Consider the following 25197-nt stretch of genomic DNA (forward strand, 5'->3'; position numbering starts at 1 on the left):
GTTTATCTACCACGATTGATATCCGCCTGCCCCGATCTCTAGCCTGTTCTTGTTTACGCCTCAGCCTCTCTGCCTCACTCTGTTTGCCTGTCCTAAACCATTGCCTGTATGACCTGAGTTTACTGCCTAATAAAACCGCATATGGATCCAAACCAACCTGAGTCTTCATTACAACCAGATGTGTTCTCAGTTTGGTTTCAATTGCTTTGCTTACGTGCGCTGCATGCATTATATTTTAAGCCAGGTGTGCTCATCATGTCGATCTCAAGACTTCCGTTGGTCGATCTTGATAACTGGCCAAAAGAGAAAGCGGATAGAGATTGAAACGACAAAATTACGATGATCGACTTTAAACATGAACTTTTTACTTCCTCGCTTCTGCAGGCGAGCGCTGTGCAGTGAAGACCAGTAGTAGTTTTGTCACATTTATTTTTTCTGATAGTATAAAGCTGTTAAAATGACGGGTGCACAGATCGATCGGCCACCGATCAGAATCAGCCGATATTAGTCTTAAATCCGTTATCGGCGATCGTCCGATCATGCCTAGATTTGGGGCAGATCTTTTTTGCTGCACGCAGGGAATCACACATACACTGCTACTCTAATAAATGCTCCATCCTTGATTCTTGACAGAGGGGCCTCTAGAGCTGTTGGCGATTCTAAGCATTCTCAAATTTAAACTTTCAGACATTATGTAATTCACATGAATGTGATGTTTTGTTTTTAAAAATGTGTAAAAATTACATGTGTATGAATATTAAGTTGCCCATTTTCTAGAGTTATTATGGTAGTATTTCTGACTTATTGCACAGCGAGTAGTAAGAGTATAAAGAGCCTGCTAACAGGTATAAAAACAAATTTAACAACAAATAAACATGCAAATACAGGACGCGAGTCGTGACAATCAGCGACGTTTTGTTAAGCTATAGAGACTGTTTTTATCTTTACTGTCTTTAACATGAGCGCTCTCTGTGTCTATCAAACATGCGTGCTCTCTAGGTGCTCTCAATATCTCATCAGTCACTCATCTCGGTGCTATTCTGTGAGGATCCCAATTTAAATCAGATTAAAATGAGTCACAATACCACTAATAACAGATATAACGGTTTAACCTTCAGTAATGACACCGCGTCTTCACGCATTTGCTTAATAATTAGTTATTTGTACTTCGGCAAAACTCAAAAGACAGTAAACAATCATAGATATTAATGATTTCTCACTGGCGCACAAAGCTTATAATGGATATATCTTATTTTATATTTTCATATGTCTACCGTGTGTGGTGCTCTCATTGTATGTACTGTTTGCCAGTATGTCACAATGACCTTTTGATATTACAAATCAATGCTAGCCATTAACAATCACTGTAATTTTTTGCAATTTTGGTAAAACTTAATAAAAAGGTTTCATTTCTTTAACATTTGTTAATGCATTAGGTATCATGAACAAACGATGAACAATATATTTTTACAGCATTTGTTAATCATAATGTTATTTAATAAAAATGTTCATGTTAGTTAATAGTGCATTAGTAACATTAATGCTCTATGAACTAACATGAAAATTTTTTTTAAACTTGAACTTTTGATTTTAAAAATGTATTAGTATGTAACTAACATTGAAGTTCATGTTAACTACTTTTTGTAAAGTGTTACTGTAATTTTACTGTGTGGGGCATAAACGTATAACTGCAGCATATTACTTGCAAAAGTGTGGCAAAGGGCACTTTGGAAAAAATCTGTATCGGCTGATCTTGCTTTTAAAAAAAAAAAAATAGGAAATCGTATCGGCCTCATATTTCCTGAATGGTTCACCACTAGTGCATAATATGCAGCTGTTGCCTGTAATCTCATATAGCTACAGATATTTTCAGTTTGGCCTGTAATAGAGCAAATAAACATCTTTCGGATGAACTCTTTCGTTCTTTCTTGTCTGTAGCTTAAACAAAGAAAATAATTGGCTATCGGAATCTGCCATTAAAAATCAGGATCGGTGCATCACTAGTTAAAATGACTCTTAATTTGTATTTTCCGTTCTATTGTTTTAATTGGCTTCTATTCATTGCTTTTATGTTTGGTTGTTCTTACAGACTGTTACTTGTGTTGAATAATTAGACAACTTGAAACAGTACTTGACAGTCATCAAATTTCACTGCAAACTACTAAAATGTTGGTATCGTGACAACTGCTTACATGTACATATTGTACATTGTAGATCTTACTATAAAACATTATGAAAAATTAGATCTCAGTCCATATGTGTGCACCCCTGTTTAAAGCACTCCAGATTCACTTTAATTTCTCTTTTGCATGATTCCAAATATGTTTGTCTGCTTCATGTTAATATACAAATGCACATGTTTCTGATAGAGGGTCAGAATGAGGGTGGAAAATTATCATGTTTTACAAGTATATGTTTTTTGCGTACTAATATTATAAACGAGCCTAAAGGAACATGTTAAAATAAAATACCAAATCATGTCATGACCCTTTTAAGAACTGGAATCTCCAACCCTACTTACCAGAAATGTGCACTTAAAAAGTAAATAGGGGTAACGCTGATTTAAAGTTAAGGGTCTCTCCTTCAATGTCACCCATTTTATTGTCTCCCAAGCAAAAATGGCTTAATTGGTTAAAAACTGTACGATTTATGTGTCATGGTAAACAACCCCTATCCCTTCAGTGTGAGCAAGAATAAAAAAGTGATGCTTGCCTTAGGGAGTGGCGCTAAAATGTTTTTGATTCAATTGAATAAACAAAAGCTATTTTTAATTGGCTGATAACATTAGCTCCTGATTACCTCTAAACATAATTAGTTTAATCAAATGTTTCTATGTTGTGTAATCAAATACCCAAATGTATAAACAACACCGTAGTGTGTCACGATGGTCACGTACGGTCGGATAATGAAATGCATGTTCTTTTTCTTTGTCTGATGGCTGGTATTGTCTGTGCATGCAGAGGGATGCTGTTGAATGGAGAAGTCATTTAGCTGAGTATCGCATACGTAGTGGCATGGTTGCCATGGTGACAAGAAAGAAATGGTCCTAACAGTCCAGGTTCTGCTTACCATTTGTGATCCTCAGTGAGTCACTTGTCTTTTTCTATGGCCGTGCGGGGGTGGTAGTTATGTGGTTTAAAAGAACAACAGCTCCTGAACTAGAACGCCTCCGCAGACAGGGATCATAACCTCCACCATCAAGGGTTGGATTTGAAGACTAATAATAAAACCCTCGGGAAGGTAGCGGGGAGCTCAAATGCAATAATAATAGCTCAGGTTTTGTTGCGGCACAAAACAAAAATATTTTTAGACTGTGCTAGCAGTTGAAAACAACAAATGTACAAGAGCTTTTTTTTTTACTTGGAAACATTTCTCTCGGTGAAGTGTAAAAGGTAAGCATTTTAACAAACAATTATTTAACAGAGCCAAAAACAATTTTGACATTTATGCAATTGTTATGCAAACTTGTCTTTTATCCGAAGCAATTTACAGTGCAAGGTTCAAGCTACTGATTTTGTCAGTGTGCATTCTCTGGGAATTGAACCCATGACTTGTTGATGCTAGCGTCATGTTGGCTACACAAATGGATCAAATATAAATCTACAGCATATATTTAGAAAACCTACTTTACTAGGGGCCTGGGTCACAAGTTCGAATCCAGGGTGTGCTGAGTGACTCCAGTCAGGCTTCCTAAGCAACCAATTGGCCTATTTGCTGGGTGGGTAGAGTTACGTAGAGGTAACCTCCTCATGGTCGCTATAATGTGGTTGTCGCTCTCAGTGGAATGCGTGGTGAGTTGTGCGTGGATGCCGCGGAGAATAGCGTTAGCCTCCACCCGCTAGGCCTCCCAGGTAACACGCTAGACCGCTAGGTAACACGCTCAAGTCAAACGATAAGATGTGCGTATTGACTGTCTTTGACGTGGAGGCAACTGAGATTCGTCCTCCACCACCCGGATTGTGGCGAGTGACTATGCCACCACAAGGATTTAAAGCGCATTCCAAATTGGGGAGGAAAAAAAACATACTTTAAGAAATGTTAATTACATTTTGAATGTCTCCTATTGTCTTACATTGAAAAAAAATTCTGCATTAAAAATGTAACCAACAGTGATGACAATGTGGTATTGCATACTGAGGTGCATGCTATTGGTCAGCTGGTCTCGTAGAAAAGCGCTACGAGAAAAGAAAATTTTAACGTGTCACATTGTATGTAATGTGGCAGTTTTCCGATGAAATGAAAACCTGAAAGTGAACGACTTGTATGCACAAGGATTAAAACAGCATATTATCAGTTCATAAACATTCGACTTGATCCTCTAACAATGCTAACTTATGACATTTACACCCTTTTAATATTGCGCATGACATGTAAGGCAATACTTTAAGGTTTACATTACATAATCTACATTTACAAGCTTGTTTGAGTGTGATCAAACTGATAAACATTAGTTGACATGTTATTCAAAAGTGTCATAGGGGCACCACAAAATGACATGATTGTTGCTTCGGCAATTTAGTTTTTCTTTCTTTCATGACACTAGCAATTAGTTTAAGATTTAGGGTAGGAAAGTAGGTTTTGTCGATTTAGAACTGCTGCAATACTAGAAATAAATGGCGCCAGAGTCACGTAATTTTCATTAGGTAAGGTTTGTTTGGGCTTGTCTTCCTTGCATGCATTCAACCAATTATAGCTGCCTTTATGCTGCACAGTGACAATGTGTTGATTCTTGTGTGCAGCTGACAGAATTAATGCATTAGAGTCATGAGTGTCATAACAAAAGCGAAGCGGCTCTGTTGTGGCATTTCATTTACCAAAGCTTATTACTTGAACATTATTCTTTTGTTTGCAAGCACTGATAATTGTTTTGGCACCGGCATGTCCTTTGGTAGTGCTGGAAGGCCTGGTTACACGAGGTGGGTTGGTTAAAAGCTCATTGCATGAGCGTTCAGGCTCCTGGTGAAGCTAACACAGGACTTAGCTTCTGCTAAGCTGCCACTGGCCTCAAGCCACCCTGACCTGAAAGAGCAGCTTTGTGTGCGTAACACTAGCGCCCTGTGTGCCCTCGCCCCACGCCCAGCTTGACCAGGTTACCTTCACTGCTCTGCGTCTGCGGTCACGTGAGCAGCTGTGGATCTGGCTCACGTTAACTTCATATGGTGTGTCAGTGGAGACAGACGTAAATATTAGCTGCTGTCTGCATAAGCTTGTGTCTTCACCAGAATACAGTGCTTTACAACACCAAAATAAAAAAGCAGTGACCTTCGCAGCGGAGTGAAAAAATAGCACATCTTTTGTTTGTTGACATAGTATTGGTTCATTTGGAGTTATAAAAATAAATACAAAATAGCAATGGCTGGAATCCTGTGAGTGTTTAGATATAGCTTCTAATGTCCATTTATATGTAGAAAGTCACCTCCACTAAACTCCGCTCAGTTGAGACAGACGTTCAGTTTTAGTTGGCCCAAAAATAAAACTTGCAAAAACATTAAAATTATTCGAATGATCGTTAGACTAGCCGTTAATCAAAATAGATATTAGTTGCTGCTCTATATGATAGTTTTGTTTTTAGAAATTGTATAGGTTTACAGGATAGGTTTCAGAACTGGTGAAGCCTATTTCTGTAAGCACTCTGACCATGCAGTTACTATTTTCTTCTTCATTGTGCTCAAAAAAGCACCTAACCTCTTTTCATGGAACACATTATATCTTTTTTAACAGCATGACCATAGGCTGGCATTTACCACAGCAGGAAGTGCGCTGAGGCCATGACCTTTCCTCCAGCAGTCTAGTCACTGCTCATCTCCTTAACCCATTCCTTTGTGTGTCTAAAGAGCCCAGACCTGATAAAGTGGTTTATGCAATGACTGGCGAGTGGCAGAAGCGTAATGATCACGTGGTCAATCGCTCAGTCGGATCGGCACACTTCTCTCACGGCCGTTTAATTGCAGGACAGCGTTCTGCTGAAAGATGCTATTATCCTGCTAATGGGCACCAAGACTGAGCAGAGACTGCACTCAGGCATCGATTAGCAGCTACTGTTTTTATCTTGCTAAAAGCCTTTCCTCCAGGCTAATGTGAACCCATGCTGAACGTTGATCTCTTTGCTCAGGGAGGAGGTCTGTTTTAAAACATGACGGTTCAGAGGTTTGATGGCATGATGATTCAGAAGGGGCATTCCAGTAGTTTGTTGGTGTTAACGGTGTCCTACACTTATTGGGTAGGATCTGAACATTCCTACTGCCAAATTTGAAGTCAGCAGCCCCAGCAGTCCAAATTGTCTGGAATATTTTAGTGGATTCATCCTGGCACCCTGTTGTTTTATTGTACACCTGACTAGATTTTCCACCATTTGGAGTTTTAATGAAAAGTGTGGTTTGTTTTTGTATATCTCCTCCTAAATAGTTTGACAGAATTTCAGCAGACCAAGCCTCACAAAAGCTATCAAATGGATTTTTGATTTTAAAAACCTCATTTAGAATATATTTGACAGTACAGCTAGAAAAACATGTATAATAATATTAAGCAAAAAGATAAAAACTGTTTTTTTTTTCTTCTCCAGCCATCGTAGAGAAACAGAGAAACCTTCATTTTAATCGGTCACTGTAGAAGATTAAAAATGGTAAAATGCAAGATATACAGTATATATACACACTGGCATCCAAAAGTTTGGAATAATGTACAGATTTAGCAGTTTTTGAAGGAAATTGGTACTTTAATTCAGCAAAGTGGCATTCAAAAGAGCATTGTTATCATTAGACAGTTAAAAGTTACAGGGAAACATTGTGAGTTTGTATCGTTCTGTCACGGCTCTGGCCGTTTAAATGAGACCGTGTTTCAGGGAAATATAAAGGAAAGCATCTATCATCAGCTATCATCTTAATTTTTGTTGTGGTAACATGATGGCATGTAACAACAAAACAAACTTAGATTGATCGTTTACATGTGTCCGACAGCTCCTTCACATGCAACCAGACGATTTGTGGCGCTGTCTCAGCTTTAATAAACAAATCAGGCAAACAGGAAAAAAGTTTGCCCGTAATATATCGGTGGAGCACTAGTTATGAGTGATTTCTTCAGTCACGTGACTTTTTTTTTGATGCGCTTCCAGCGTATCCGCACGTCTCATCAAATAAAGATGAATCCACCTCATTGAAGCATGTGCATTTTTATGAGCATGCTGATTTTGGTGCTTCTATCCAGCATTTTTTTTTTATCCCAAATTCGCATGAAAAGTGTGTGGATGGACACCCAGTTAGTGAATCCGTCAGTTTGAACCTATCCACAGAAATGAATCAAACGTGCCAAACTCTTCCACCGTTTTTGCTGAAATTGAAATCTGATTCATTTTAAAACATCTCTACTTTAATACTCTCAATCTCACTGGAATGAAACTAGTGAGATATGGTACAAGTTTGGCCTTTCCTGTATGTTGGCTTGACTTTTGAAATTAAACTTCAAGGAGAAGCTTGAGAACCTGCCCTGATGCTCCATTTCTATAAAATATAATGAAATGTGACTGGTCACGCAGGGAACATACAATTATAGGTTTTCTCTGAAATTAGCAAGTTTACAGTAAATGTATTTTCTTGTTAAACATAATAGAAGTTTTACTGTTAATTATTGGGTAAACTCGTACATTTTACATTAAAAAAAGTCTGAATTTTTGCAATATTTTACTGTAAAATATCACATTGTCTTGTTAAATATTCAGTGTATTTATCATTTTTTCCATATGTTAAGGTTAACCACCGGTTAACCAGTTGTTTTATCTTTTTTTACTGCTGCATTTCTACATAATTTTTCTGTTAAAATTACAGACATTTTTTCAGTGGTGCATTTTTGGGCCTTTTAGTGGAGACACACCCTCTGGTGGTCATAAATTGTAAATATTACTAAATTGTGCTCCTAAAAGTCTTGGAACACCTGATCACTATTCTAGGCGGGGTGGGAAGCTTTTTTTTGTCCACCAACCACAGTGCCTGTTGAATGCAGGATTTTACCAGCCATTTTTATTTATTTATTTTTCATTTCAAATGTATAATTGGATGTGAAATTGAACACAAAGCAATACAATTCTGGCAGCTATCATAGTTTTTTTTTCCTTCGCATTTTATCCTCTAAAAAAAGAACTTGACTACTAGGAACTAAACTAAAGAACCCAAAGAATCTCTGCATTTGCACTGTCCCTGGTTACAGAAGTGGACTTGTTCTAATTGAACATGTGTGTTACTTCAACAAGAGAAATACCAGCATTTGTGTCAGTTTCCCACCCTCATTGTAGCTTACCTCTTCATTCTTGTGCCTTTTTGTACTTTGTAAACATCTGTTACTGACTAGATGATAATACTTTCCTTTTCCTCTTTCACAGTGATCTTGTTTTGTATGGCTGCACTCATCTTCCCAATAGGATTTTACATCAATGAAGTTGGGGGACAACCCTACAAACTCCCCAACAACACAGTGGTGGGCTCCTCATATGTACTGTTTGTGCTTTCCATCTTCTTCACAATAGTGGGGCTCCTGTTTGCGGGGAAAGTCTGCCTTCCTGGCTGAGCGGATGTTCCCAGCATGGACAGCTGGGGTGTTCAAAGCGAAAAATGCAACTAAACGGCACTCAAATTGGAGTGGTATCTCCTGGGGATGAAATAATATATTGAAATAACTCCAAGCAACCAAGACAATTAATGCTCACTACACATTAGTGCTCCCCTTTGCGTGACCTATGCTTCTTTAAATCCCGTCTTTTTGTTGCACGTCCTACGGATTTGGCCATTGAAGTAAGCGGGGCCAATCTGAAATGGAATGAGTGCATCGGTGGTAACCACAGCAGCTGCTTCCACCACAGTTTTGTTTTTGTTGTTGTTGTTCAAGGAATTATCTTCTATTCATTCAAGTTCAGAGTTTATACATGGATTTCACCCCCTGTGAAGAAATGCGACTCTCAGCGGCCCAAGAGCTGGCCAGGACATTGCACTGTTACAAATAAGGGAAAGGAAAAAGAGAACAGTATTAAAAACTTTTTGCTCAAACACTACATGAGGTGAAAGCACCAGGACTGCCGGTCAGGACCCTGCAAGGCTGTGCCTCACTGTTTCACCTGTTACACTCTCTGACATTGATGGATGTGGCTCTGAATCCTGTCTGCCCTCACTTGAGCATGGGGACGTCCAGTTTGTGGTTTGACTTTATACCCAATCATCTTGTCATGATTGCTAGATTTTCAAAACCCTTTACTTGTTTGGTTTGATTTGGTACTGTGCCATAAACCTGTTTTGTTTGTATGAACGCAAAGGGCGTGAGTTTGGGTTCAGTTTTAGGAAGAACTACAGATGTACAAAAAGAGAACTCCTTACCTCATTATTTTGCAGTTTAAACTATTTTCCCCCTTTCTATGACCAAATGTGTGCCCTGTAAGTTATATTCTGCCTTGATCACGGACATTTGATTAAAATGCTGCGATTATGGTACATTATTTAGCTGACACTGAATAAAAGGAGATTAAGAATGATTGTTTATATCAACCCTCTCTTTATTCTCTTTCTCAAACGATCCCTATAATGGAAAACAAAAATGAACTGTCAAGAGTGTATCTTTACCATGGAACAAAATCAGAACTGTTTATTTATAATTGTTGTATAATATGAAGGTTACATTTCCCCAGAAGTCGTTGTTTATTTCATTAAAATATCCTCTGTGTGTTTTTGATTTGAATGTGCTTTGGTTTTTGTTTTATAATAATCCATTAAAAGGGATAGTTTACCCCTAAATTAAAATTCTGTCATCTCACCCTCAAGCTCCCTTTTGATAGTCACATGGAGATGATATGCAGAATGTTAGTCTCAGACACCATTCACTTTCATTGCATCATTTTCTTCCATCAAGTTGAGTAGAATTATTGATTTACTGATTAATCACGATAAGGGACGTTAATGAATAATCATTGATTTGATTATTTTTCATGAATAATTTGATCGATAAGCTTGTTAATCGTCGTTTAATCAATTTCAGCACAAATATGTTCAGTAATTTTGTCAGCAGATAGAGAAAAGACACCTCTATACAGTCATCCACCACTAGAAGGCGCACTGCCACTTGCGTGCTGCATGTCACGTGCTGTCAGCAACACAGAAGCGACACAGATGCGGGATGAATGCGGTCATTGGCTGTGTCTCGTTTGGAAGGCTGAGTCCTACAGAGGATGCATTTGTCTGCTGCATACGTCATCGAGGCTGTCTCGCATCATAAACGCGAGTAGGACACTTCGAATGCGACCTTCTTTCACTGGAATTTGGAGGATGCATGAGGTGTATCCTTCGTGGGCACTCGCAACCCACAATTCTTTGCTTCAACGGAAATGTCTAAAAAACATTACGCCAAATTTGCCCGTAAATATGATGTATATGAAGTAATGTTAATTCTCAATTTGAAGTACCTCAGTAGATGAGTGCAGAGGATATAATATGTATAATTATATTAATAAAAATAAAGTATTAGACCTAAAGTGCACCTGTAAAATCTATTTTCTTTTCTCTTTACATCATTATTACTCAAATAATATGTATCTCATACATTCCCTTCTGATGGGACTTTGTTCCCCTCTCACTAAAAGCATTAACGGCGTGCTGTCATAGCAACCATGTTATTTTCCGTTTCCGTTTGTCCTACAAAGGCCGCCTTGTTTAAACGAGACTTGTTTATAGGAGGACGCTCGATATACTGCAGCCTTCGAAACAAGACAGCCATGGAGTGTTTCTCTATAGGTGGCCATTACGTCTACTGCATAAATTGTGATGTGTATGAAATTACAACATGTCAACAAACATTGATCACATCAGTTTTTGCCGGGTTGAATTCACAACCAGCCTGAATGCATTTAAATACACTAAACTGAAAATACGAATTCTCGCATTATATAAGTGTATTTATTTTTTTAAAAAAAATAAACCGCTGTTTCATGTTTTCACGAATCCTTCTACAGTAAGGAATGTTTCTCAGATGCAATGCTGATGTTTTTAAGTTTGCATTAGAAAGGTTGTTCAGTCAAAAAGCTAACTTTGTATAAATAAAGCTTTGCTGAGGAAAAATATTTGTCTTTTATTTGACTATTTTTATATTTTCAAGCAATTCGCCACTTTTTTATTATTCTATTTTATTCACTTGTTTATTATTGTTATTGTTAATGATGAATACATTTTCATTCATTACCATTAACGATTGTCCATTAAGAAAATTTCTTAAAATTTGCATCCCTAATCACGGTCTATATTTGAATGATACCGATATCGAATCTTAAAATCCCAAGATCAGTCTTTTACTCTTTGATAACTGGCTGATAAATATCACTATATTAGAGGTCGACCGATAACTAAGTTGGTGGAAAAGGCTGAAAACCGATTAATCGGCTGAAAGTTTTTAGAAATTGAGTTATTAAATATTTAAACATCTTATAGCCTTTGCGTCTGTGTATTTATAAGAGTACGATATGAGTAAAATCTCAGATGTGCACTTGTTGTACATCGAAAATCACAATAATTACCAGAAAAAGATTTGATGCATAACAATAAACAAGCCCAGAATACACCGGGTACTTTTATTTTGAAATGTCTGTGCTTCCAGTTCACACAAACACACAAGTGAAACAAAACTCTACAAAATATTACAATAAAATAAACATTGTCATATGGGTTAATAAATACTGTGAGCAGTAGTATATACTGTATACAGTAGGTCGACATTCATCAATAGTAGATAATGAGCGATCGCTTGTTAATTGTCATGTGTCTTTTTTATAACATTTTGCTTTAATAATCATAATTTTTTTTTTTAAATTACAAGGTCACTATCAGCATTCGTTTTTGCAGATAATCGTTAGTTCCAAATGCATTTATCGGCACCGATTAATCTGTAAAACCGATTTGTTGGTTGACTTCTACACCATTTATAGTTACATTTAAATTTTTTATATGTGATATATTCTTATTCGAGACATATTTATTGATTAAATACTTGAAATTTGTACATTTTTAGAAAGCTAAAATGGTGCCAAAATTATGCAAAAATAATGATAAAATTTGTATTTTCATAATTTTAGATGGCCCCCTTGATAATTGACCGCAGTAGCTGAGAGAATTTTATTTAATATGTTAGCAAAATGGACATTATAACAGAAAGATACCCAAATGAATCGGAATTGAATCAGAAAATCTGTATCAAAACTAGAGGCAGTCCGATATATCGGTTTTACCAATTAATCGGTACCGATGGTTTTTTTTTGTAACTCATCAGCCAAATCTGTGCCGATAGTTGCTGATAGTTTTTTAATAAATTTGTCATTTAAAAATAAGAGTCCCCAGTGTGTTTTAGGCTTATTTATACTTAAAAGTCCTGCGTTATGCACCAAATCTGGGATTTTATTTATTTAGGATTGTGCCCGTAATATTGTCTGTGCCTGTAATAGTAAGTTAAATCAATCGGCTGATTATGAAAAATGACCGAATCCGATCCGAACGTAATGATAGGATGTCATTCCTGTTTGTCAATATATATTTGCATACCACCGCGCAACTCGTTCACGCAGACAATCGCACGTCATCAGCGCGGGTTCCTTGACCGTGTGTGTGTGTGTGTGTGTGTTCATGTGTGATTGAGGAGGCGTGGCTTTGGAGACACCTCTGAAGTGAGGGCGGGCTCTATGCTTTCAAAGCTCACTTGCTAACTGCTAGCTTCTCTGGATTACACACCCTAGCTTTAATCGGTTATCGGCCTTTCCCACCACCTTAGTTATCGGTATATGCAAAATCCACTATCCACTCCTAAATGAAAGTGAATGGTGACTAAGGCTGTCGTTCTGCTTAATATTTCATGTTTGCTCAATCAGTCAGTCATATGTTTTTTCTGTGAGGGCGAGTAAATGATGACAGAATTTTCATTTTTGGGCCATCTTCTTTTCTAAATTAATTTAATCAACGCTTTGGAAGACTGCACTTTCCTTGGAAAATGTATGTTAGTTATATGGACAGCAAAAAGATACAAGTATATTTATTCAAATTGCATTGATTCTCATGAATGTATGGGGCAAAAGCATATTCTCTTGGACTGAAGAATTATAAAAGATGTGTTTATATTAGAAATAACACAAAAGAAAAAGACTAATTAAACTCTAATAAGCATTCAGGCAAGAGTTGTACATGACTTTTGGCAAAGGTGCGTCACTCCTCGTAGCACTGGGACCTAAATGAATGTGAACTGTGAGAACATCGGTTGGCCGCAGTGGAAGACGTCGCCTCCATCCTACAGACTGATCCTGCTTAGGATGTTTCTTTTTTTAACCCATCATAAAATTGAAAAAAGTGACATTTGCTTATATGGTAATAAAAGCTATTAAAAAGGGAAGAATGCAAATGTATGAGTGACAGTATTATTTATCTTAGGATGTTAGTGGTCCTTGTGCACAGTTACTGTTAACAGATTCATAACAGAGCTGTTTTCTCTGCTTCTCTTTGTTTTGATATCTCTCTGTATACAATAAAAGGCATAAAAGAAGGCGTACTGCTTGAGTTGACCCACTGAAACCTCTGATAGAAGAATATATTCTGTCCCAACCTCTGCATACTGTAGTGGACAATCAGTTAAACAGTTTAATCAGATCTGTTACATGAGATGCCAAGTGATTGGTCTAATTAATCACATTTATCAATACTTGCTGAGAAAGACCCCAAATAAAGATAAATCAACAACATAATCAAATACAATAACATGCACTGGATTTAAACAATAAAATGTATAAATACAGTTCTATTAAATATAATTCAAATAGTCTGAGATGTGTGAATACACAAATTGGCATAATGCTCGACAAAGCTCGGTCCTTTGATTTGACCATCTTGCTCTATTATATACCCGGTGTGTCCATAAGGAATCCGTGCACTGTTTAAAGTGTCTTTGGCAACATGAGATCGCGAGCTCGGCGCGAGAACTCGTGTTCGAATGGCTCCAGCGGTTGTCATGGAGACGCGTAACACCGCACAGCTGTCAATCATCGACGTTTGCTGATTCCAGCGCGAGGACAGAAACAAACAAGCGCACGATCCGCGCTTCAGAATCACAGCGTTTTGAAAGCAAACATTAATAACATGACGACAGATTTTCACCGTAGTTACTACAACTATTGACAGTTATGACAGTACAGCTGTGGGAATCTGGTGTGTGCCACGACCACTGATCTAAATATATAACTATATATATATATACACTATACTATATATATTTCTGATTATATATCAGTGGCCACGATTGTGATTAAAATAATAAAAAATGTTTACACTGTTTGAAGAAGATTTTAAACAGTACCAATAGCTGTAGAAACTACAGAGTAACTGTTCAGTTCTCAAACAGTCGATAAATGTTAGAAAACCTGCAGCATCTTCAAGTTCCTCAAGACATCTACAATCATCATCAACAGATTCACACTCATATTACTGCATTCATACATGCTTCATAAAGACCTGCCTTCATTTCCATCTTTATGTTCCTTCCTTTCTTTCTTTCTTTCTTTCCATCTTTCCTTTCTTTCTATCTTTCCATCTTTCCATCTTTCTTTCTTTCCATCTTTCTTTCTTTGTTTCCATCTTTCCTTTCTTTCATTCTTTCTTTCTTTGTTTCCATTATTTGTTTCCTTCTTTCCTTTATTTCTTTTTGCTTTCTTTGTTTTCTTCCTTTATTTATATCTTTCACTTCCTTCATTCCTTTCTTTTTTCCTTCATTTCCAAATTTTGTTTCCTTCCTTTGTTTTCCTCCTTCCTTCAATTCCATCATTCATTTCCATCCTTTCTCTGTTTCTTTCTTTCCTTTCTTTCTTCCTACCTTCTTACCTTCCTTTGTTTCCTTCTTTCCATCTTTTGTTTCCTTCTTTCCTTCCTTGCTTTGTTTTTTCTTTTCTCCTTTCCATCTTTCATTTCCTCCATCCCTTCCTTCCTTTCTTAATTTCTGTCCTTCCTTCCTTCATTCCTTTGGTCCTTACTTTTTTCTGTCTTTCGCTTCCTTAGTTTTCTTCCTTCCTTTCCTTCCTTTCTTCCTTACTTTGTTTCATTAATTTGTTTTCAGTTTTCACTTCCTTCCTTTCTCTGTTTCCTTCCATCCTTCCTTCATTTACGTCCTTCCTTACTTCCTTGTTTCCTTTCTTTTCTTCAATTCCATCTTTCATTTCCTTTCTTTGTGTTCTTCCTTTATTTCCAAATTTTGTTTCCTTCCTTCTGTCATTCGATCATTTCTGTCTTTTCTTTATCCTTTTTCTTACTGTTTTCTTTCTTCATTTGTTTCTATCTTTTTCCTTCCTTTGTTTCTTTTCTTTCTTTTAATCTTTCACCTCCTTCCTTTCCTCCTTTATTTCTGTCCTTCCTCACCTCCTTTCTTTGTTTCCTTCCTTCCTTGTTTCTATCTTATATGTCCTTCCTTTTTTAATTTGTTTCAGTCTATTGTTTCCTTCACTGCAAAAAATGATTTTCTAGACAAGTATTTTTGTCTTGTTTTCCTGTCAAATTATCTAAACTTCCTTAAAACATGATTTATTTACTTGTCAAGCAAGATGGGATAAGATATTAAGTCTTGTTTTAAGATAAATCTGACTAAATTTAGTGAACTTTAGACTCAAAACAAGAAAAAAAAAAATCTGCCAATGGGGTAAGCAAAATAAACTTAATTTAAAGAGAAAACAAGTTTATTTTGCTTACCCCCTTTTTTCTTGTTTTGGGTCTAAAGTTCAGAAGTTCAAAGTTATTTAAAGTAAATAAATCATGTTTTAAGAAAGTTTAGATAATTTGACAGGAAAACAAGACAAAAATACTTGTCTAGAAAATCATTTTTTGCAGTGCGTTTGCTATCTTTTGTCCCTTCCATTCTTGTTTCTTTATTTCATTTCCATCTTTCGTGTCCCTCTTTAATTCCTTCACATATTAATCGTCCAGGCTAGAGGACAGTACATTTGTTGTCTGGTCTCACGGGGAGATTGATGAGTCCTCAAAGAATATTGACCTGTTGGTCTCCAGAGACAAACAAACTCAAGGTTTGGTGACTGCATTCTCTACAAGTGTTTTTGCTTGTTTGTTTTTGTGGTTTGTACAAGTATACTTTATACAATCAATTTATACTATGCTGTGTGTAGACTGTTCTATCATTGGCCTGTGTGTCATTATTAATATTCACAGTGTGCAGAAGCACAGGGATTGATACATATGTAAGCTCAGAGGAGCGGCTGGAGTCATGCAGTCTGCAGAGCTAGAAACTCTCTCTATCTCTCTCTCTCCTTCTATCTCTCTGCACCACTGCTCTTATGTAAGTATACATACACACTGTAAAAAAAAATCCCGTAAAATTTACGGTAAAAAACTGGCAGCTATCTTTGCCAGAAATCTACCATAAAAAAATATGGTCGAAATGTTCTTCTGTTTACGGTATACTTAAAAGTGAACTGTAAAATTTATGGTAAACAAACTGGCAGCTATCGTTGCCAGAAATCTACCGTAAAACAGGGATGCAAACAGCGCGATTTTCGGCGCCTCCCGCTTTTTTCACGTCAGTTTGGGTGACTTGTGTGAATCGTGCAGATTCGAAGAGTTTTTTGGGGGGTCTGTCTGATTATAATTTCACCAACAGTAATTCTGGATTGCATCCACCAAACAAGTAAATAGGAAATAAGCAAATCAAAACACGTGCGCGCCAAAACATATCATGCGCGCAAGCGTGAGTCACTAGTGTTTCTTCTGCGTAACTGCCACTTCAACAAATTTCTCCCTGAGGACCAGAGTTCGGCGCCACGAATTACCGTCTTGAGATCACTGGAGGTAAGCATATTTTTGATTTGTAATGTTATATAATGTACTAGTCATGTAATTTATTAAACATTTCAACAATGCCTATTTCAATTGGGTAGGTAATATGTTGTGTGTGTGTGTGTGTGTGTGTGTGTGTAACCTACATATATATCATTACGTTTTAGCTAACGTTACATCAAGTTCACCTGTAAAAGACCTAACGTTAGTGCTTGTTAGCAGATCAAATTATGGATGGCTGTAGCTACATAGAAAAAGTTGTTCGCCTATAATCATGTTCGTTTGCACGTTATGCATTTTAATATTAAATTCCTGACTTGGCTAACGTTACTATCGCCTATCTTGTACAGTAATATTAAACCCTACGTTACCGATTTTCCAATGTTGTTGTTAATGCTAGATTAGGGCTAATGCTATAGAAATGCTGCATGCATGCCCATGGATTTACTATGGTTAATGTGTAAGGAATAACTGACGACAGGCCGTTGAATTATTATAAAAAATAATGCACACCCGAGGTGGTAATGCGGTCACGTTTTTTTAGAGTTAGGAACGGAGGTTTGAGCCACTGATAGCAGACTAATGATGGGGACACACTTACGACTTGCTGAAACATTTAAAGACTGACTGTTTCCATCGACTGTAGCAGGTCTTAAACACCAACTCTGAACACCGACTGAACGCGCTGAACACGCGTTTGGGCATGATCAGTCATAAGTATAAAATTACATTCATAACTGGCCTTAGAGTAAGTGTGTGCCCGGCTTTTATGCAGTTATTAATGCAGTTATTAGAGAGAGAGAGAGAGAGAGAGAGATGTTGCAATAATGAGACAGAAGAGCATGTGCATCAGTATTATTATTTATGTATTAATTCAATTCGTTTTAATTAATTCGTTCATTCTTGTTTTCTATTATTGACAGTAGATAACCTAATAAATGAAACGCACAAAGCCCTTTTAACAAGTAGGCCTATCAATAATTATTTATTTGTTATATTATCTGGAATAATTACGAAAACCCGTGCAGCAGGACTATTAATTTATTTATATATTCAGTTTAATTTTCTATTTATCATAGATAGGGCTATGCTTTATTTATTAAAATTAAACTACATGTGTCCATTGATTGTGAAGTTAGACATAGAAAATTGTAGATCAAGGGCATGGGGCTGCATGTTTTTTCTTGTTATAAATTGTATCCTATTTTCCATTATTACAGTTAACAACGCACAGTGATATGGAACTGTAATGCGGTCAAACCTACTTGAAACTATAGTCGTGTGTTTCCCTGAAAATAATTGCACACCTTAGAACGTTCTCAACCAATCAGAATCAAGCATTCAACAGCCCCGTAGTATAACTAGACATATTGCCCTTGACTTTGCTTACTGTTGGTTAGCTAGCAGCATTGCGTCAAGCATTACTTCTCATAACTTTTTTCTCCATATCCGTGTCCTTGATTTTCTCATAGTAACGTTTTGTTTACGCGATCCTACTAAAAAATAGTTTTGCTATTTTTAAGGAGGTCCCTTTTTAAATGTAAATTGATGCAAATAGACTGCTGACGATGATTTTTAAGTAGTGCAGGGCACTGATGGACCCAAACATTCTTCATTTTATGGCAACCCCAGAATGAACGAGAAATATTGCAGCATATAAACAAGACATTGTAGAAAGGGGCAGAGTGAACTATTTGCACTCCGTTATGATACAGTTTTACAAAAATATTCAACTCTATTCATTGGCAGAATGAGGGAAATTGAGGAAAGTGTGGCACTTCTTGTGCAACAGATGGATCGAGGCTGTAAAAGCAGTTGGAATTGGTCTTGGCTGAAACTTGAAACTACAATCAAGGTCCATGCAGTCAAACACACATTCATACTGTCTGACTTTTTTAAGAAAATTGAAAAAAAGCTGACATCAACATGGGGCCAATTGATAAAACTCTCTGCCGGAACATTAGGGCTGCAGGGAGAAGGGACAAGACCGACAGAGAGAAGAGGATGGAGGCAAAGCAGAAGAGGCAGGCGGAGTATGGCTGCAGTGCTACATGTGAAAGTGCCGAGAAGGCCAAGAGCACTGCTCTGGCCAAAGAGAGGCAGGCACATCTCAAACATGTTGAAAAGAAAATGAATGCAGCCAGACGGAAGGCCCTGGATACGTTGCAGGAGGTGGCCAGGAAGAAGAGGAAGGAGGTGTAAAGCAAGAAGAATAAGTGCTAGATAGTTAAATAAGAATTTATTGTTCAGAATTAAAAAATGAAATTGAAATTCCAAATTTGTGTCGGTGTATTTGATTTTCAGTATTTCATAATACTCTATGTGCCTATAGGGGTGGGCCGGGGATGGCAGGGGTTGGTGGCAATGTAAGTATCTGGATATTTTCCGCGGGGCGAGGGCTTCGATTACCTCTCTCTTTTTTGACCATACATGTGTTTGCATCCCTGGTAAAAAATAAGGTCAAAATATTCTTCTGTTTACGGTATACTTAAAAGTGAACTGTAAAATTTACGGTACAAAACTGGCAGCTATTGTTGCTAGAAATCTACCGTAAAAATATGGTCGAAATGTTCTTCTGTTTACGGTATACTTAAAAGTGAACTGTAAAATTTACGTTAAAAAACTGGCAGCTATTGTTGCTAGAAATCTACCGTAAAAATATGGTCGAAATGTTCTTCTGTTTACGGTATACTTAAAAGTGAACTGTAAAATTTACGGTAAAAACTTGCAGTTTTAGTTAAAAAACATTCAGAATTCTGGTATGAAAAGCAAATTTTAGTTTTTTATTTAAATACCACAAACATAGTAAATACATACTTTGGACAACCATATTCTTCTTAAAACAGCAGTAAAAGAATGTACTTCCTGTTGGCTTCAACTTGCAGAACAAACATTTTGAATAATTGCAATCTTTACCAGAAAGCCACACATCAAATAACCTGACAGAATGGATTAGTCATGAACCAAAAGCATACAGCTTTTTACAATCTCAGATGCACAAAACAAAACTTCCTGTAGGAAAACTTAGATGTATAAATTGAAAGGACATCAAAAGCATAACCATACCAAAAAAAAGTGACATTTTATTTTTGGTACACACAATGTTTTGTTGGTTGCTCAAATCATTACTGGTATAGTACCATATGTACCATAAGTACAAAACTGTATATAAAGCAAAAAATAGCTTTCTAAGAGGACAGACTCTTAGAAAGGTTTTCGACATTCAAAGTTCAAGCATCTTTCAGTGTAAATCCTGATAACAAAGTTGTAAAACATTCTCAGTACCAACATAATCTTCAGACATCTGTCACAAAGTTCTTGTCCAAATTTAATCTGCTCTCCATTCATGATCAGCAAGGTCTGCTATGAGTGTAAGGACTCGGGGTTCACTGGGAGCCGTTTTATTTTTTCCTCGATTCAACTTTGGTGCCCTTCTCTGGGTTTATGCTGAAGAAGCACCTTAAAAAGACAACTGAATGACTGAATTTGTTGCTCATAAATATACACTGATTAAAGGGTTAGTTTACCAAAAAATAAAAATTCTGTCATTTACTCACCCTCAAGTTGTTCCAAACCTGTATGAATTTCTTCTGTTGAACATGTGGGTAACCAAAGAGTTACTGGTGCCTATTGACATCCATAGTATGGGAAAAAATTACTATGGACGTCAATAGGGACTAGAAACTCTCTGGTAACACATATGTTTCAAAATATCTTTTGTGTTCATCAGAAGAAACATGTTTGGAACCTCTTGAGGGTGAGTAAATACCCAGCAACCATTTGGACGTTTAATGACCATTGAAAAGACGTCCCTCTGACATGTCCCATCACGGTTGAAAAATAGTTCCAAAATGAAAGTTATGAAACGTATCTGAATGTATTTTTAGGAAATGTTCGGTGTTATACATTTTTAGCGATTTATGCCGTCCTACCGTGACTATTTTTGGCCTGGGACACGACGTTGCCGTCGGACCAATGTTTGCTGGGTAATGACAGAATTGTCATTTTTGGGTGAACTATACCTTTAACTTTAACAAAACTTTAGTGTACTATTTAGAGAGTACCACTGTAAAGGAAGTCATTTATTAGTCAACTATTGTGCATTGTAACATTCTAGAAAATATATCATTTGTGATCTGCTGAAGTCAGTTTATAGAATGTCATTATTTTCTCACCATCTAGTCAATGTTCCATTTTGCAAGCAGAAGAAGCACCACATCTATCTTCACTGCATCCCTCAGTTTGATGCCTCGTAACTTCAGTTTTGCAGCAGTTTGCAGTACTTTTGTCATCTTTTTTGCACCAACTGTTTTAAGAAAGTTCAGGAGCCGCTGTCCTTTTTTATCCAAGCATTTAAGGAACATCTCCTTCAGATCAATTCCGGTTAGCTGCTTGAAGCGTACACCAACCTCTTGAAATAGAAAAGGCCAGTTCTCACAAAGCTGTTGTATGCTTGCTCCATTGTTTATATATTTCCGTTGTGAGTAGTATGTCGCTTTCAGAAGGTTGCTAACTCCTTCTGGGTCAACGTTTGTTGTTTTAGACGTGATCTTCATCTGTTCTTGTTTCTCCAACTGGCTCTCTTTAGTCTCATTGAGCAGCATACAATTTAAATCCCAATTCACCAAGCCATAAGTGTCTTGAACCATTGAGCCCTTTTTCACAGTTTTCTGTTTTGTTGCGTTTTCTGATTTTCAGCACGTTGGGTCTCTTCACATTTTCTAGGCGATTCTGAATCTGTTGACCAGCGAGTTATACCCGAACCAATTATATCACTGATAACATCCTGCAAGGATGCAGGGTATTTGGCCACTATCTTTTTGGCAATGGCTGTAGAGCTTTGTTTACTGGGACAGTCACATACCTTCATCATTTCAGACATGGCAATTCTGACCATATCTCGTCACAATCTTGGAATTGGTCTTTTCTTCCTTTTTAAACATTGAGTCAATACTTCTGGAAACTTCTGCCATGGAATTTTAATACTGTCGGCCCAGTCTGAAACAACTCTGGAAGCCTTGCCACATGATGGGGATGATGAACATGAAGCACTGCTGCTCTCTCTAGAACTTGACAAGCTATCAGCTCTTTGTTCTAAAAAGACAAAGAGGTCAACATGACATTTATTTGATCACGTATGAAACCAGATTATTTAGGAAAACATACATTTTTTTACATTATGAAATCATAAGATGAAATGTACTTACTGATCTTGCTCCATGCAGATGCAAGTTTTCTGGCCTGAATGGGTCGTAATACTGGCAGGAGATCTGATTCCTGAACATATTGAAAATCTTCAGGTGATGTTACTCCTAGTGAATTCAGTGTCTCCACAACTGATTGCAGCACAGAGGATGAAAGATCTTTGAGTAACTCAGCAATTGCACTGGTTATATTGTTTTACTCTGATTCATCCATGACTAAAACATAAATGAATCATCAATTTGTTAAAGGTATAGTTGTCCCAAAAATGATAATTCTGTCATCATTTACACACCAAGCTGTTACAAACCTGTACGAGTTTCTTTCTTCTGTTGAACATAAAAGAAGATATTTTGAAGAATGTAACCAAACAGTTACTGGTGCCCATTGACTTTCAGTAGAACTACCCTACATCCTTGCAACATGTACAACGTCAATGGGTAAAAGTCAGGCAAGTTCTCAATGTTCAGACGGTGAACCCTTTCACTGGTGTTTCTTAGCGAGTACAAATGATACTCAGGAAGAAAATTGGCTATGAACAACCTGGTCAGCAAATCAACATGCTCCTCAGTAATAAACATGAGCAAAAGTTCACCAAATTCCACTGTCTCTTCATTTCTAATGACAAACAGTTGGTCCTTTTTGAATACAGTTCCTTTATACTGTTTCACTGAAGCTGAACTGACTGACTGCATCTTTGACAGTTTCACTGTAAAGCTCAGAATTAAATGAAGAACAATCTTTCATTTGCAAAAATGGGGGAAAATACCCAGCTGTCAAATAGGCCTGAAACAATTGATGCCTTTCAGAAAGGGTGCAACACAAATTTTTAAAATTCTTTAAATGTCTGGCACATTTTCATATCTCATTGTCCATAATCCGATCAATGGACCAAATTTGAGTATCAGACCTGGATAGTGTCGCAGGTAATGATGTGTTGGTTTTAGATTAACTTCTGGAAAAGCTGCTTTTCTAGACTCCAAGTATTCTTGATAAGAACATCCAAATAAGCAACCTGTGACACTGAGATTTTCTGAGCACAAATCAGTTGAACAATGTCCTTTAGCTGTAGAGTTAATTGCCAAACCTCATCTGCAGGATCCAGCACTCTATTGCCAAGTATAACAGGTAGAAGCCGTAAAAAATTCCAATTTTGAAGGGCCTGACCTGCCAACTTAGGTCCATGTGAACTGACCTCACAAGGTTTTGTAAATGCATCAGAGCCATTATATTTGAACTGCCTGATTTGACGATTAAGAATTGGGTAAGTGAACCACTTCTTCTTAACAAAGTGCTTGATGTAAAGAGCAACAGCATAAGACAACACGCCTTCAAAAATATCGTGACCAAGGCAAGGTGGCAAGCCAGGTTGGCACACTTTAAAGATCTTCAAAGAGTTGAAAACTGAATCAAACTTTATGCCTTGAATTGTTGCATTTTCGGTCTGTAACTTGTTAACAGCAGCACTGTATCCCTCAACAGTGCGTAGTGGACCACATACATTTGGGTCAACACTCTGGAATTCCTCTTTAATAATTAGACCGTACCTGCAAAAATAGCTGGACTGACTCAAATTTTCAGTGAATCCACCAATGCAGTGGGATCCCAAATTGTCTCAAGCAATACAGTAACGAGTGCCTTTTATAACAGATTGATCTGACAAAGTAATGCCACTTTCCTCAAGGTCTTTCAAGTCTGCTACCATCTCTGAGAAAACACTTTCATGGCCGAAGTCTTTAAAGTCTTTCTCTCTGCACAACATAACCAGTTGCATATGTTCTATGCTTGACCTGATATGAGCTGGCAAATTAAACGAGAGGTATACAGCTAAAATTGTGTGTTTCTTTTGTGCAGAACCTAAAGGGTTAACCACCTCAAAAGCATCCTGATAGAGTAGTAGCTGGAGGCTTGGGTTGCCTTGAGGGAAATCTCTACACTTCAGTATTTGGCCATCTGTGCAATCACAAAGTACATCAGTAGAGTTTGTTTCAAGCAGGTGCATCGAAATGCAATTCCTCCCAACCTCTGAATTTAACAGACACTTCAATGTCTCTTTCACAGGTACATAGAATGCAAATTGCCCTGTCAGATTCTCATCTCTACCTAAAAGTATTCTTTTTAGTTCAACATATATGAATACTTTTTTAAAGGTCTGAGTCCTTGAGTACTCTGTTCACCTTATGATGAACAGAAAACAAGTCTGATTCCTTTACAGTAGTACAGATTTGAGAAATAGTCTCCGTGGGTAACGACAAACTCTGCAGAAGTGAATGTAGCTTACTAAAAGTACAGTGCATCCGGAAAGTATTCACAGCACTTTTTCCACATTTTGTTATGTTACAGCTTTATTCAAAAATGGATTAAATTCATTATATTCCTCAAAATTCTACAAACAATACCCCATAATGGCAACGTGAAAGAATTTTGTTTGAAATCTTTGCAAATGTATTACAAATAAAAAAATCACATGTACATAAGTATTCACAGCCTTTGCCATGACACTCAAAATTGAGCTCAGGGGCATCCTGTTTCCACTGATCATCCTTGAGATGTTTCTACAACTTGATTGGAGTCCACCTGTGGTAAATTCAGTTGATTGGACATGATTTGGAAAGGCACACACCTGTCTATATTAACAGTGCATGTCAGAGCACAAACCAATCCATGAAGTCCAAGGAATTGTCTGTAGACCTCCGAGACAGGATTGTATCGAGGCACAGATCAGGGGAAGGGTACATAAAAATGTCTGCAGCATTGAAGGTCCCAATGAGTACAGTTGCCTCCATCATCCATAAATGAATAAGTTTGGAACCACCAGGACTCTTCGTAGAGCTGGCCGCCCGGCCAAACTGAGCGTTCGTTGGAGAAGGGCCAAGAACCCGATGGTCACTCTGACAGAGCTCCATCGTTTCTTTGTGGAGAGAGGAGATACTTCCAGAAGAACAACCATCTCTGCAGTACTCCACCAATCAGGCCTGTATGGTACAGTGGCCAGATGGAAACCTACTCAAACCAGTAAAAGGCACATGACAGCCTGCCTGGAGTTTGCCAAAAGGCACCTGAAGGACTCTCAGACCATGAGAAACAAATTTCTCTGGTCTGATGAAACAAAGTTTGAACTATTTGGCCTGAATGGCAAGCATCATGTCTGGAGGCATCAAGGTAC

General features: G+C 37.4%; 1 protein-coding gene across 1 annotated transcript in view; it reads left to right on the forward strand.

Annotated features, from left to right (window-relative positions):
* The window catches only part of LOC127647548 (uncharacterized protein C16orf52 homolog B), a 45490-nt gene extending 31950 nt beyond the window's left edge, over positions 1-13540 (forward strand). The window contains exon 3 of the mRNA XM_052131841.1: positions 8372-13540. Within this exon, the coding sequence (XP_051987801.1) occupies positions 8372-8556 (185 nt within the window). The 3' untranslated portion in view covers positions 8557-13540. The remainder of the gene's footprint in view (positions 1-8371) is intronic.
* The last annotated feature ends 11657 nt before the right edge of the window (positions 13541-25197 follow it).

Source organism: Xyrauchen texanus, chromosome 8, assembly GCF_025860055.1.
Source record: "Xyrauchen texanus isolate HMW12.3.18 chromosome 8, RBS_HiC_50CHRs, whole genome shotgun sequence".
NCBI classification, from domain to species: Eukaryota; Metazoa; Chordata; class Actinopteri; order Cypriniformes; family Catostomidae; genus Xyrauchen; species Xyrauchen texanus.